We start from the raw sequence: 12,850 nt of genomic DNA, 5'->3' as shown, positions 1-12,850 counted from the left end.
GTTAACCAACAAAATCAGAAGTAGAGCTGTGATAGAGGACCAGAGATAGTATCAAGACTCTTAGTTCAAACCCCAGTATTGATTTACACACACACACACACACACACACACACACACACACAGAGCCACCGTGCGCACGCGCGCACAAGAGAGAAAGAGAGACAGAGAGAGAGAGAGAGAGAGATTTAAAAGGAATAAGGCAAATATATGATGTTTACCTGTACAGATAAGTTTTCTTGAGCAGCAGAATAAAAATATTCATGGTCTGGAGTTAAAAACTCATCTGTTATGTCCTCAGAAGATTCTGCTGAATAAGTTGACTGCACAGATAGATTCTATTAATAATGTAAGAAAATCACTTTTAATTTGCTGTTTATTGTAAACAAATCCCTTTACAACTTAATGTAGTGGTAACAATGGGCTTGTCTGAGACTACCCAGAGCCCATGGACAGCTCAGCTGGCTCACCTCGTCTGTCTGTGGGCCACTGCTTGCCTTTTTACAATGCAGTTGTGAACTATTGCATCTCCTTGCAGAATAGGTGGAATTTAAGCAATCTTTCTGCTCTAAAATTCTAGGAGAGAAGAGAGGCCCTAGACAACTAAAGCTGACGACCAAATTTAAACACCATGACCTCTCAAGAGAAGATATAGCTGCATGCTAGTGTCACTGTGTACAAGAAGGATGAGGCTGCTCAGAACTTGCAAGTCCATCTCATATTATCTTTGAAAGCAAAGTGGAGCAACAGAATCTTTAAAATAGCAAAGCAGGGGGCTGGGAAGGTGGCTTAGTGGTAGAGTGCTTGCCTAGCATGCATGAAGCCCTGGGTTCGATTCCTCAGTAGCACATAAACTGAAAAAGCCAGAAGTGGTGCTGTGGCTCAAGTGATAGAATGCTATCCTTGAACAAAAGAAGCTCAGGACAGCACCCAAACCCTGAGTTCTGAGTTCTAGCCCCAGGACTGGCAAAAAATAGCAATGCAACTTCAATAATAAAAATAAAATTTTTGGCCAGGTGCTAGTAGCTCATGTCTGTAATCCTAGCTACTCAAGAGACTGAGACTGAGATCTGCGGACTGTGATTCGAAGTCAGCCAGGGCAAGAAAGTCTAAGACTTTTATTCCAATAAACTACTCAGAAAAAACTGGAGGAGCTGGGAAGGTGGCTCAGTGGTAAAGTGCTTGTCTCACATGCATGAGGCCCTGGATTGGATTCCTCAGAACCACATAAACAGAAAAAGCCGGAGATGATGCTGTGGCTCAAGTGGTAGAGGCTAGCCTTGAGCTGAAGAGCTAAGGGACAAGGCCCAGGCCCAAGACTAACAAAAGAAAAAAAAGAAAAAATAAAAACTGGAAGTGGCACTGTTGCTTAAGTAGTAGAGCACCAACCTTTAGAAAAAGAATCTCTGGGACAGTGCCCATGCCCTGAGGTCAATAATCATAATCATAACTATAATAAATGAATACATTTTTTGCCAGTCCTGGGGCTTGAACTAAGGGCCTGAGCACTGTCCCTGGACTTCTTTTTTTTTGGGAGGGGGGGTCGGTCATGGAGCCTGAACTCTGGGCCTGGGTGCTGTCCCTGAGCTCTTCAGCTCAAGGCTAGCGCTCTACCACTTGAGCCACAGTGCCACTTCCGGCTTTTATTCTCTTTGCTTATGTGGTGCTGAGGAATCGAACCCAGGGCCTCAGGCATGCAAGGCAAGCGCTCTACCACTGAGCCACCTTCCCAGCCCCCTGGGCTTCTTTTTTGCTCAAGGTTAGCACTCTACTACTTGAGCCATAGCACCACTTCTGGCTTTTTCTGTGTATGTGGTACTGAGGAACCAAACTCAGGGCTTCATGAATGCCAGGCAAGCACTCTACCACTAAGCCACATTCCCAGCCCAAATGAGTACAATTTTGGGTACTTTATTCTTGCCACTTCCCAACCTACCTTTCTCCATCTCTTTTGTGGTTCTAGGCACACCAGCCAACTGTATACAACTATTCTGACAATGTTTATTACTTACGAAAATCAGTGGACCTCTTAGAAAAATGATGCTTATTAACAAAATCTCATCTGAGTTTTAACTTTAGAAGTACATAATTAAAATATTAAGTAACAGCATTTCCTTTCCATATCTTCTTTTTCTGATTATTTCACTCCATTCAGGCCCTGAGTACACATAGCCTTACCTCCAGGTATGCCTACAGATATTTTGTGGTTTATTTCATTAGACACAGCTTTTTCCATTCATCTCTCTGTGCATTTTAGAGTGCTCAGTCCTTTGTTTCTTATATCATTAAAATTGCTCAGACAACCTGGCTTCCTGAGACCTTTCCCACTTAATACTGTATTGTGTCTTCAAAAGACCTTATATTACTATTGTATTTTTATATTGTCATTCTAACTGGCATGTAAACATATACATGTGTGTATATATCTACATATCTGTAGATCTACTGTGCACATATATATGTACATACACATGAACACACATATATACATATGTACACATATACATATATACACATGAATACAGGTGTGTGTGCTTTCTCACAAGTCTGGTGATCTACCACTTGAGCCACAGCTCCACTTGTGGCTTTCTGTTGACTAACTGGAAATGGACTTTCCTGCCCAGGTTGGTTTCAAATCTCAATCTTCAGATCTCAGCCTTCTGAGTAGCTAAGCTTACAGATGTGAGGGACCAGTGCCCAGTTTATATAGAAGTAACACACACAAATTATATATTTGTATATGTTACATATGCTATATATTTATTATATATATTTTTGTGCCAATCTTGGGGCTTGAACTCAGGACCTGGATGCTGTCCCTGAGCTTTCTAACTCAAGGATAGCACTCTACCACTTTCACCCACAGCACCACTTCTGGTTTTTTTTATGGTTAATTGGAAATATATCTCATAGACTTTCCTGCCTAGACTGACTTTGAACCATGATCCTTAGAGCTCAGCCTCCTGAGTAGCAGGCATGAGCCACTGATGCCAGCCAGTTTATATTTGTTAATGATTATATACAGTTAGTATATCTCATGCCTATAGATACTATTTTGATGTTATGATACATAAAGACAACTCAATTCTACTTTATTAGATCCTTGGGCTCAACTTGGCTCTATCTCCAGGTCCAATATTACTTACGCTGGAAGATTTCTCAATGGCCACAGATGTGTTGAAACTTGCTTGAAAAGCTCCACTATGCTTTGGCTGCTCATGTGTTCTGGAAGATGGGTGCCTGATATCTAGTGATTATAAAACAATCACAGACATGGTCATTCAATGAGATCAATAGGTTGCCGGGCGCTGGTGGCTCATGCCTGTAATCCTAGCTACTCAGGAGGCTGAGATCTGAGGATCTCGGTTCACAGCCAGCCCGGGCAGGAAAGACCGTAAGACTCCTATCTCCAATAAACCACCAGAAAACCGGAAGTGGCACTGTAGCTCAAGTGGTAGAGCGCCTGCCTTGAGCTGAAGAGCTGAGGGACAGCGCCCAGGCCCAGAGTTCAAGCCCCACGACTGACCAAAAAAAAAAAGAGTCTCACGGTCTTTCCTGCCTGGGCTGGCTTTGAACCGCGATCCTCAGATCTCAGCCTCCTGAGTAGCTACGATTATAGGCGTGAGCCACCGGCGGCCGGCTTGTTTACATATTTTTGAGAGCTGATACACTGAAATAGAACATGATAGTGTTCAGCTACCTCAATTCCCCCAAAATGAACTTACTGGTGAAACTTTGGGTCCCACGCTGTCTGACAGGCTTGTCTCTGTCATAGTCGCTGTTGTCCATCTTGCTAAACTTGACATTTCTTCCTGGTTCATCATTTTTGCTGTGATACTCTACAACTTGCTGCCAGTCCTCATTTTCAACGCCCGAAACAGGGGGCTGTAGTAGGTAATCATGCTCATTTTCAGGCTTACTCTTGAAAGTCAAACTACTCTGAGGATGCCAAGGAAGTAATGGAAGCTGCCCCATAACTGCTTTTTCTGCCATTTCTTTCACCTCCACTGGACACAGGAAAAATCATTTAAAGCATCACTGTTAACTTTAGAAACGGCACCTGATTTATCCTTTTAAGTTTATAAGATAATACTGATACAAAAAGATAATGCTCACAAACTATGTGAGAGTGACCCTGCATGTTCTCCCACTTGAAAAATGCTTATTGATTAGATATCTATTGTGTATTCTATTACACATGTTATATAATATGCATTTATAAAGACAATAGAAATATTTCTTGTCAAGTCTAAAAATACAAACATTTCCTTCTGCCGTTTCTAGTTAGAAGGGCATGGTTTTTAAGTTAGAATGATCTCAACCAGGCACTGGTAGCTCATACCTATAATCCTAGCTACTCCTAGCTGAGATTCTGAGGATTGCAGTTTAAAGCCAGCTAAGACAGGAAAGTCTGTAAGATACTTATCTCCAATTGAGCACCAAAAAAGCTGGAAATAGAGCTGTGGCTCAAGTGGTAGAGCACTAGCCTTGAGCACAGAAGTTCAGGGACAGTGCCCATGCCCTGAGTTCAAGCCCTAGGACCAGCACAAAAAAAAACAAAAACAAACAAACAAAAACACAAACAACCTTAGAGAAGAAAAATATAGGAGGACTTTGTTATGGCCCTAAAGTAAGATACATGCTCTGTACTTAAGAGATATCAAGCAGCCAGGCGCTGGTGGCTCACGCCTGTAATCCTAGCTACTCAGGAGGCTGAGATCTGAGGATCGCGCTTCAAAGCCAGCCCGGGGAAGGAGAGACCGTGAGACTCCTATCTCCAATAAACCACCAGAAAACCGGAAGTGGTGCTGTAGCTCAAGTGGTAGAGCGCTCGCCTTGAGCAGAAGAGCTGAGGGACAGCGCCCAGGCCCAGAGTTCAAGTCCCACGATCGAAAAAAAAAAAAAAAAAGAGAGAGATATCAAGCAGCGTCTTAGAAGATTGCTCAGTGGTACAGCACTTAACTAGCATATATATATATATCCAGTACTGCAAAACAAAACAGATGTCAACTAAGTTACTTTTAACTTTGTTTTTCTTCATACTCACTTTTCCATTTTAAGTGTACTTCATCATCTTCATTATTTCTTGACTTTGCATTACAGGTTTCAGAAGACCCATATTCCACATTAATCCTAAATTACAGCGTTATTTGGGAGGATGAGGTAGAAACAATGACACAAATATTAATTTGTTTCAGTGCCAGACAGAACTCTTTTGTTTGTTTGTTTTTGGTCTTGTCGTGGGGCCTGAACTCTGGGCCTGGGCATGGTCCCTCAGGTCTTCTGCTCAAGGCTAGCACTCTACCACTTGAGCCACAGCACCACTTCCGGCTTTTTTCTTTTTGCTTATGTGGTGCTGAGGAATCGAACCCTTGGCTTCAGGCATGCAAGGCAAACGCTCTACCACTGAGCCAACTTCCCAGCCCCCAGACAGAACTCTTAAACCCAGTATCATCCCCAAATTCTAGAGCTATTTCTGGAGCTGCACTGATCATGCCACCACTAGAGGGCACCAAGCCCCTCCCCGTTGAGACTGCAAGACTCCTTACCTGGTCGAGCTCTGGCAGGGGCTACATGACCCAGGAGATCTGAATGTATGACTTGACACTGGGAAAAGTACACTATTTGGCTGTGTGACTTTGGCTCGGGCACTAGACTCCATAGAACTTTCTTGGCTGAAAAATGAAAAGATTAGGCTTAGAGGATCTCAAGTTTTTTCATTTCCAAATTCAGATTTCATGATTCTAAAAATGCACTTGGGAAATTTTCAGAAGTAGATCAAAGCCATAATTGAAATACAGTTTTGTCAGCCAGAAGCCTGTTCCAGGGAAATTCACCCTACCGGCAGTGTCATAAATCAAGGGTTCACTTAAGGTTCAGTTCCTGTCCTTCTATCAGAATTGTTATCAGGCCCACTGGTATATCCATAATAACATAATAACTAACTTTTGTCAAGACAATCATAAGATAACAGAATCCTGAAAATGCATTCTGAGACCTTCAGTTTAGTATCTCTGAGTTCAGGACCCTAACTGGTTAGATCAGTTGTCTGATTTTCAGCAAATGTCAATTTCTCTAGACTAGAATTTCTTTTTTTTTTTTCCTGTGTATGTGGTACTGAGGAATTGAACCCAGGGCCTCATGCATGCAAGGCAAGCACTCTACCACTGAGCCACTTTCCCAGCCTCTGGACTAGGATTTCTTATCTGTAAAATAGTCTTTTTCCCCCCTCTCTAAATATCCTACAATTATATACATTTTGCTTTCTATTAAAGTAACTCTTCAAAAATGTGGCTCATGGACTAAGAAACTGGCTTAGTGGTAGAGTGCTTGCCTAGCATGAATCAAGACCTGGGTTCAATTCTGCAGTACCACATAAACAGAAAAAAAGCCAGAAGTGATACTATGGCTCAAGTGGTAGAGTTCCAGCCTTGAGCAAAAGAAGCTCTGGGACAGTGTCCAGGCCCTGAATTCAAGCCCAACGACAGGCAAAAAAAAAAAAAAAGTGGCTCACACCTGTACTTCTAGCTACTTAGGATTCTAAGATCTAAAGATCATGGTTTGAAGACAGCCTGGGCAAGAAAGTCCGTAAGATGCTTATCTCCAATTAACCAGCCAAAACCCAAAAGTAGAAGTATGACTCAGATGGTAGAGCTCCAGCCTTGAGTGAAAAGGCCAAAGAGATAGTGCCCAGACCGAGTTTAAGCTCCAGTACTGGCATGGGCGCACACACACACACACACACACACACACACACACACACACACACATTGTATATCTATGACACAGATATAAAATCCTCATTGTGCCTGACAACGGTGGCTCAAGCCTGTAATCCTAGCTACTCAGGAGGCTGAGATCTAAAGATCACGGTTCAAAGCCAGCCCAGGCAGGAAAGTCCGTGAAACTCTTATCTCCAATAAAACCACAGAAAACCGGAAGTGGTGCTGTAGCTCAAGTGGTAGAGCACTCACCTTGAGCTGAAGAGCTGAGGGACAGCACCCAGGCCCAGAGTTCAAGCCCCACAACCAACCAAAAAATAAAAATCCTCATTGTCCAGAATGCACTACTCCCCGGCTAGACTGAAAGCAGGGAAGACAGCTAAAATCAGCTTCTTTCAAGAGCTTTTTGGCAACAACTATCAAGAATCTTTAAAATGCTCAAAGCCTTTGACCTAGTAATTCTGCTTCTGGAAATCTATTCTGAGGACATAATCTAAAAATTTTTTTAATGTTAGTTTATAAATTGTTCCTAACAGAATAAAGAATGCAATAGACTAAAAATTTAACATGGGAAGAAATCCAACAATTTCAAAGTAAGTTTACAGAGTTTTTTAATTAACATAAAAAATGCTTATTTATTTAATGTAAAGTGATAAATTAGGATATAAAATTGCTTACATAGGTATGGTGGCACACATCTAGGATTATAATCCCAACACTCATCAGATTGAGAATGAAGATCACTAAGTGTCCTTAGGGACAGACAACATGAGGTGTAAGACAGAGTGACAGGAAGAAATACAAAATGTTGACCTACCTACTCTTTTGGTTCCTGCTTCTTTCCAAAGTGTCCTTACTTCCTCGAGTATGTTGAAGTTGTTCATCTGTGTTCTGTTTTCCAGGACTACACAGAGTTGGCATCTTAAAAAAAAAAGCATATTTCAGTGTTTTGAGAAGGGAATTCTATTCATTCTCACACTCTGTTTCAAGTCATGTCTAACCCAGAGGCTTCTTTACCCAGAAACGTTGGCCCCCAAGAGCCCAGTCCAAACAGACTGCAGTGAGGAGACAAAATAGAAATCAAGGGGTTAGGAAGTTGGCTCAGTGGTAGAGTGCTTGCCTTGCATGTATGAGGCCCTGGGTTCGATTCCTCAGCACCACATAAGCAGAAAAAAGCTGGAAGTGGCACTGTGGCTCAAGTGGTAGAGCGCTAGCCTTGAGCTGAAGAGCTGAGGGACAGCGCCCAGGTCAAGTTCAGGCCCCATGACGGACAAAAAAAAAAAAATCAAAGATCTTCCCTGAACCTTTTCTCCCATATTAATATGAAAGCAACAGATCTTTGTGGCAGAAGCCCTAGGCCTTGGATTCTAGCTCAAACCTTACTCAGACTAATTCAAGCGTCTCTTACTGTCACTTCCTCACCTATAAAACAGGGACAATATTACCTCTCAGTAGGGATGCTGTGAAAATAAAACACAATAACTGAATGCAGCAGCTCATACTTCCAATCCTACTACTTGTGAGGATGAAATGAGGAGGAGGAATGAAATTTGTGGCCATCCTCAAATAGTTCATGAGACCCCCATACTCAACCAATAAAAAAACTGGGTGTGGTGGCATGTGCCTGTCATCCTATGTATATGAAAATTGTTAATAGGATTGTGATCTAGACCACCCTGCTAAAAAACAAGACTCAGCTGGGTGCTAGTGGCTCAAATCTGTTATCCTAGCTACTCAGGAGGCTGAGATCTGAGGATAGTGGTTCGAAACCAACCCAAGCAAGAAAGTCCATGAGACTTATCTCCAATAAACTATTCAAAAAAGGTGGAAGTAGTACTGTGAACCAAATGATAGAGCACTAGCCTTGAGAAAAAGAAGCTCAGGGATAGTACCCAGGCCCAGAGTTCAAGCCTCAGGACTGCTGAGAGAGGGAGGGGGAAGGGAAAAAAAGGGGAAGAGAGAGAGGGACAGAGAGGGAGGGAGGGAGAAACTCTTCGCTGGTCACTGGTGACTCACATCTGTAATCCTAGGTATTCAGGAGGCTGAGATCTGAGAACTGCAGTTCAAAGCTAACCCAGGCATGAAAGTCAGAAAGTGGATCTGTGGCTCAACTACTAGAGTACTAGCCTTGTGCACAAAAACTTGGAAATAGTGTCCAGGCCCTGATTTCAGGCCTTAGGACTTGCACAAAAAAAACCTCTTGTATCATAATCTTCCTGATAATAGCCTCCCAATTACAGATGAGCCACAGTGCCTGGGTGGGTGAGACAAATGAAAATAAAAAGGCAAACAAAAACCTCTGGAAGTTTATGATCTTGAGCTTAAGGTTGACACTGTGTAAAATGAGAATTGATCCATGTCTTTTTTTTTTTTTTTTTTGGTCCAGTCGTGGGGCCTGAACTCTGGGCCTGGGCGCTGTCCCTCAGCTCTTCAGCTCAAGGCCAGCTCTCTACCACTTGAGCCACAGCGCCACTTCCGGCTTTTTTCTTATGTGGTGCTGAGGAATCAAACCCAGGGCCTCATGCATGCAAGGCAAACACTCTACCACTGAGCCACCTTCCCAGTCCCTCTCTGAACTTCTTTTGTTCAAGTATAGCATTCTACCACTTAAGTCACATACCGCTTCTAGCTTTTTCTGTTTATCTGGTTCTAAGGAATCGAACCCAGGGCTTCATGTATGTTAGGCAAGCACTCTACCACAAAGCCACATTCCCAGCCCTGTGGAAATGTTTTTTGAGTGAGGGAATGAGCAATTTCAAATGGGATTAATACCCATCCAAAAAATCTAATAAAGCCATGCACTGGTGGCTCATGGCTCACGTCTGTACTCAGGAGGCTAAGACTTGAAGATCATGGTTGACGCCAGCCCCAGTAGACAAATCTGAGAGACTTTTATCTCCTATTAATTGGTAAAAGACTGGAAGTGGAGTTGTGGCTTAAGTGATGGGATGTCAGCCTTGAGTAAAGAGCTAATTGAAAGCATGAAGCCCTGAGTTCAAGTCCCAGTATCCAGACCCAGACCCAGACCCAGAACCCCCCCCCCACACACGTACTTAATAAGTTAAACTATGTGAATCATATGGTTCAGCCTAATATAAACAAATTTACAGAGGAGTTAAAAGTAACTACCTTGAGCAGGAGCTAGTGCCTCATGCCTGTTATCCTATCTATTTAGGAGGCTGAGATCTGAGGATCAGGGTTCAAAGCCAGTCTGGGCAGAAAAGTCACCATGAGACTCTTACCTCCAATTAACTACTCAAAAACTGGAAGTGGCACTGTGGCTCAAAGTGGTAGAGCTAGCCTTGAGCAAAAGAGCTCAGAAACAGTGCCCAAGCCCTGAGTTCAAGCCCCACAATTGACAAGATAAAATAAAATAAAATAACTACCTCAAAATTCTACCTTAGAGGTCTTATATCCCAAAACAAAGAGGACCTTGCATTGATGCCATTCACTGCACAGGCAATGTCGTTACCAGGGTCCCACTTAGGTTGTTCTTTCCTCCCATTTTGATTTACCTGATGGTTTGCCTCTGCCTGGTCTCCAGTGTTTTCTTCAGTGACTTGGGCAAAAGGTTTCCAGTGATAGCCACTTTGTGTCTTTGGCCTTTTGCCAAGATGGCCCCCTTGAAAGTCTTTCACTGTTCTTAGAGAACCTGCTAGGGTTGGGCAATTGCCACTGGCATCTGACTGCTGCTCCCCTGACAGCTTCATGACAGGAGGAATATAACTAAAAGATGGAGGTCCCATGGCTGAAGGGAAATTGTAGGCACCTGAAAACCCTCTTGAGGTTTCCCACAGAGACCTGCACTCCTGTTCCTTCACTATCAACTCAAACTTATCCAGTTTCTGCTCAATAGTCCTCAGCATATCAGCATTCTGGTGAATCAATGTCTGTGAAATCTTGAGATTCAGCACACATTTACTGATGTAATCCTCAGTCATAGACCTGCTATTCACTTTGCCCTTGCCTTCTCTGATTGGCTGAGACTGATTGAATGAACTGAATGAATCATTTTGCCAGTCCCAGTCCCCAAAGGAGAGCCCCGTGTCAATGTCTGAAAAGCTCTCATCTTCATCACAAGAAGTATTCACTTCTTTCTCCATCTTATCCAACTCTTCTTCCAGAGATTGTAACTCATCTGGCTGGTTTGGTCTATCCTCCTCAAGAGAGGAAGCCATTTCTGGGTGTTTGTTCTCCTTGTAAACCCCCAAGTTCACACAGCCTGAGTAGATTTCATTGATTTCGAAGCTGCAGAGACTTGCCTGACTTGCACTGAGGCTCCTTGCCTCTTGTGGCACAAGTGGAGGAGGAGGAGGAGGAGGAGGCTCCTGGGCGGTCGAACTTGGATCTGGAGACTGAGGAGCTAGTGTTTTGTCAATGGAACAAGAGTACTCCCTTGGTGAATGGCTTTGTCTGCCTGTTGGAAACAGTGCAACACAAAACTGGTTAAAGTGAAGACACGGTCAGCAGATAAGCAAGCAGCCTGCTTATTGCTCAAGAAGCCCAAGAACATGGGAGGGAGGAGGAAGCTTTTCACTCCCAACTTTCTCAGGAAGTGAAATCCTAGTGAAAGACCGATGGATACACTACATAGGAAAAGACTATTTCTAACCTAGATGAAACTTCCAATTTTCTTTTTTTTATTTTTAGGTCCAAGACCAAAACTCAAACTTGGTACCTGACACTTTCATTCACAGGCTAGTGTTCTACCAACTGAGTCACTCCTCCAACCCCAATTTTGATGTAAGACAGAAATTAATATACTCTTTATTTATAGTGTGTTCAAAACACATCTAACAGTCAAAAACAAGTCCCTGGATCTCAAGGACTAGACTGTCTTTTTTTGGACAAGAGTGTGGCTATGTCAGTTACAGTTAAGTTTTTGGTCAGCATCTGATAAAAGTTGTCAAGACACAGCCCCAAAAGACACTGTATTATGTGAATAATAACTCAAAAACAATGCCAAAGCTAATCCACACATCTCTTCTGTTTGACTGGTATACAGCTTGCAGGAAATGGGATGGAGACAAATAATGAGCACTTGGAGGGTGGACTACTCTGGAAGGCTCCATCCCTGCCAAAAGAGTTTTGAGTGAATGGTGATTACACTGGGATTATAATACCTGAGTTCCACTTGTAATCATAACCTCCTTAAACCTTAGTGATCTCATCTACAATGGGGAGGTATTAAGTTTCATGATTGCAAGGCCTTTTCCAGCTCAAAAACTCTAATGTTCTAAAAATCAGTAAGAGAGCTGGGAAGGTGGCTCAGTGGTAGAGTGCTTGCCTTGCATGCATGAGGCCCTGGGTTCGATTCCTCAGCACCACATAAGCAGAAAAAGCTAGAAGTGGCTCTATGTTTCAAGTGGTAGAACGCTAGCCTTGTGCTGAAGAGCTGAGGGACAGCTCCCAGGCCCAGAGTTCAGGCCCCATGACCGACAAAAATAAATTAATTAAATTAAAAATAAAAATCAGTAAGAAATATCAAAATGTTAACCAATTAATTCTCCTTAGGCAGCTGAATTAAAACAGAAACTTTCTTTTTTATACTATTCCAAATTTTCTATAAGGAACAAATGATAGAAAGAGGAAGGTGTTTTGGTTTTTTGACATGTTGCTTTGTTACTTTGCCAAGCTGGCCTTAAATTCCTGAGCTCTAAAGCTGCTCCTATCTTAGCCTCTGGAGTAGCTAAGATTACAAGTACGTAACATCACACTATACTTCGTTAGTAGATAATAGTCTTATTTTTTTTAAATCAGGGCTGAAGGAGTGGCTCAAGTGGTGGAGTGACTACCTAGCAAGAACAAACCCCAGTACTGACAAAAAATTAAAATAAAAAATTCGTTAGTGAAGCAATTCGTTGTTTTGTTTTGTTTTTTGGCTAGTCGTGGGGCTTGAATTCAGGGCCTGGATGCATTTTGGCTTTTGGGTAGTTTATTGGAGGTAAGAGTTTCATGGGGGGCTGGGAATGTGGCTTAGTGGTAGAGTGTTTGCCTAGCATGCATGAAGCCCTGAGTTCAGTTCCTCAGTACCACATAAACAGAAAAAGCCAGCAGTGGCACTATGATCTAAGTGGTAGAGTGCTATCCTTGAGCAAAAGAAGCTCAGATACAGTGCTTAGGCCTTGAGT

At 42.7% G+C, this 12,850-nt stretch overlaps 1 protein-coding gene across 1 annotated transcript in view; it reads right to left on the bottom strand.

The window, feature by feature from the left end:
* The window catches only part of Tex14 (testis expressed 14), an 82,761-nt gene that overhangs the window by 37,457 nt on the left and 32,454 nt on the right, over nucleotides 1-12,850 (bottom strand). The window contains exons 9-15 of the mRNA XM_013013092.1: nucleotides 10,358-11,136; nucleotides 7,537-7,640; nucleotides 5,547-5,672; nucleotides 5,045-5,130; nucleotides 3,723-4,004; nucleotides 3,144-3,244; nucleotides 219-335 (exon numbers count right to left, since the gene is read on the bottom strand). Coding sequence (XP_012868546.1) covers nucleotides 219-335; nucleotides 3,144-3,244; nucleotides 3,723-4,004; nucleotides 5,045-5,130; nucleotides 5,547-5,672; nucleotides 7,537-7,640; nucleotides 10,358-11,136 — 1,595 coding nt within the window. The remainder of the gene's footprint in view (nucleotides 1-218; nucleotides 336-3,143; nucleotides 3,245-3,722; nucleotides 4,005-5,044; nucleotides 5,131-5,546; nucleotides 5,673-7,536; nucleotides 7,641-10,357; nucleotides 11,137-12,850) is intronic.

Source organism: Dipodomys ordii, unplaced genomic scaffold, assembly GCF_000151885.1.
Source record: "Dipodomys ordii isolate 6190 unplaced genomic scaffold, Dord_2.0 Scaffold19, whole genome shotgun sequence".
In the NCBI taxonomy this organism is placed as follows: domain Eukaryota; kingdom Metazoa; phylum Chordata; class Mammalia; order Rodentia; family Heteromyidae; genus Dipodomys; species Dipodomys ordii.
This window is presented reverse-complemented; position numbering and strand designations above follow the sequence as displayed.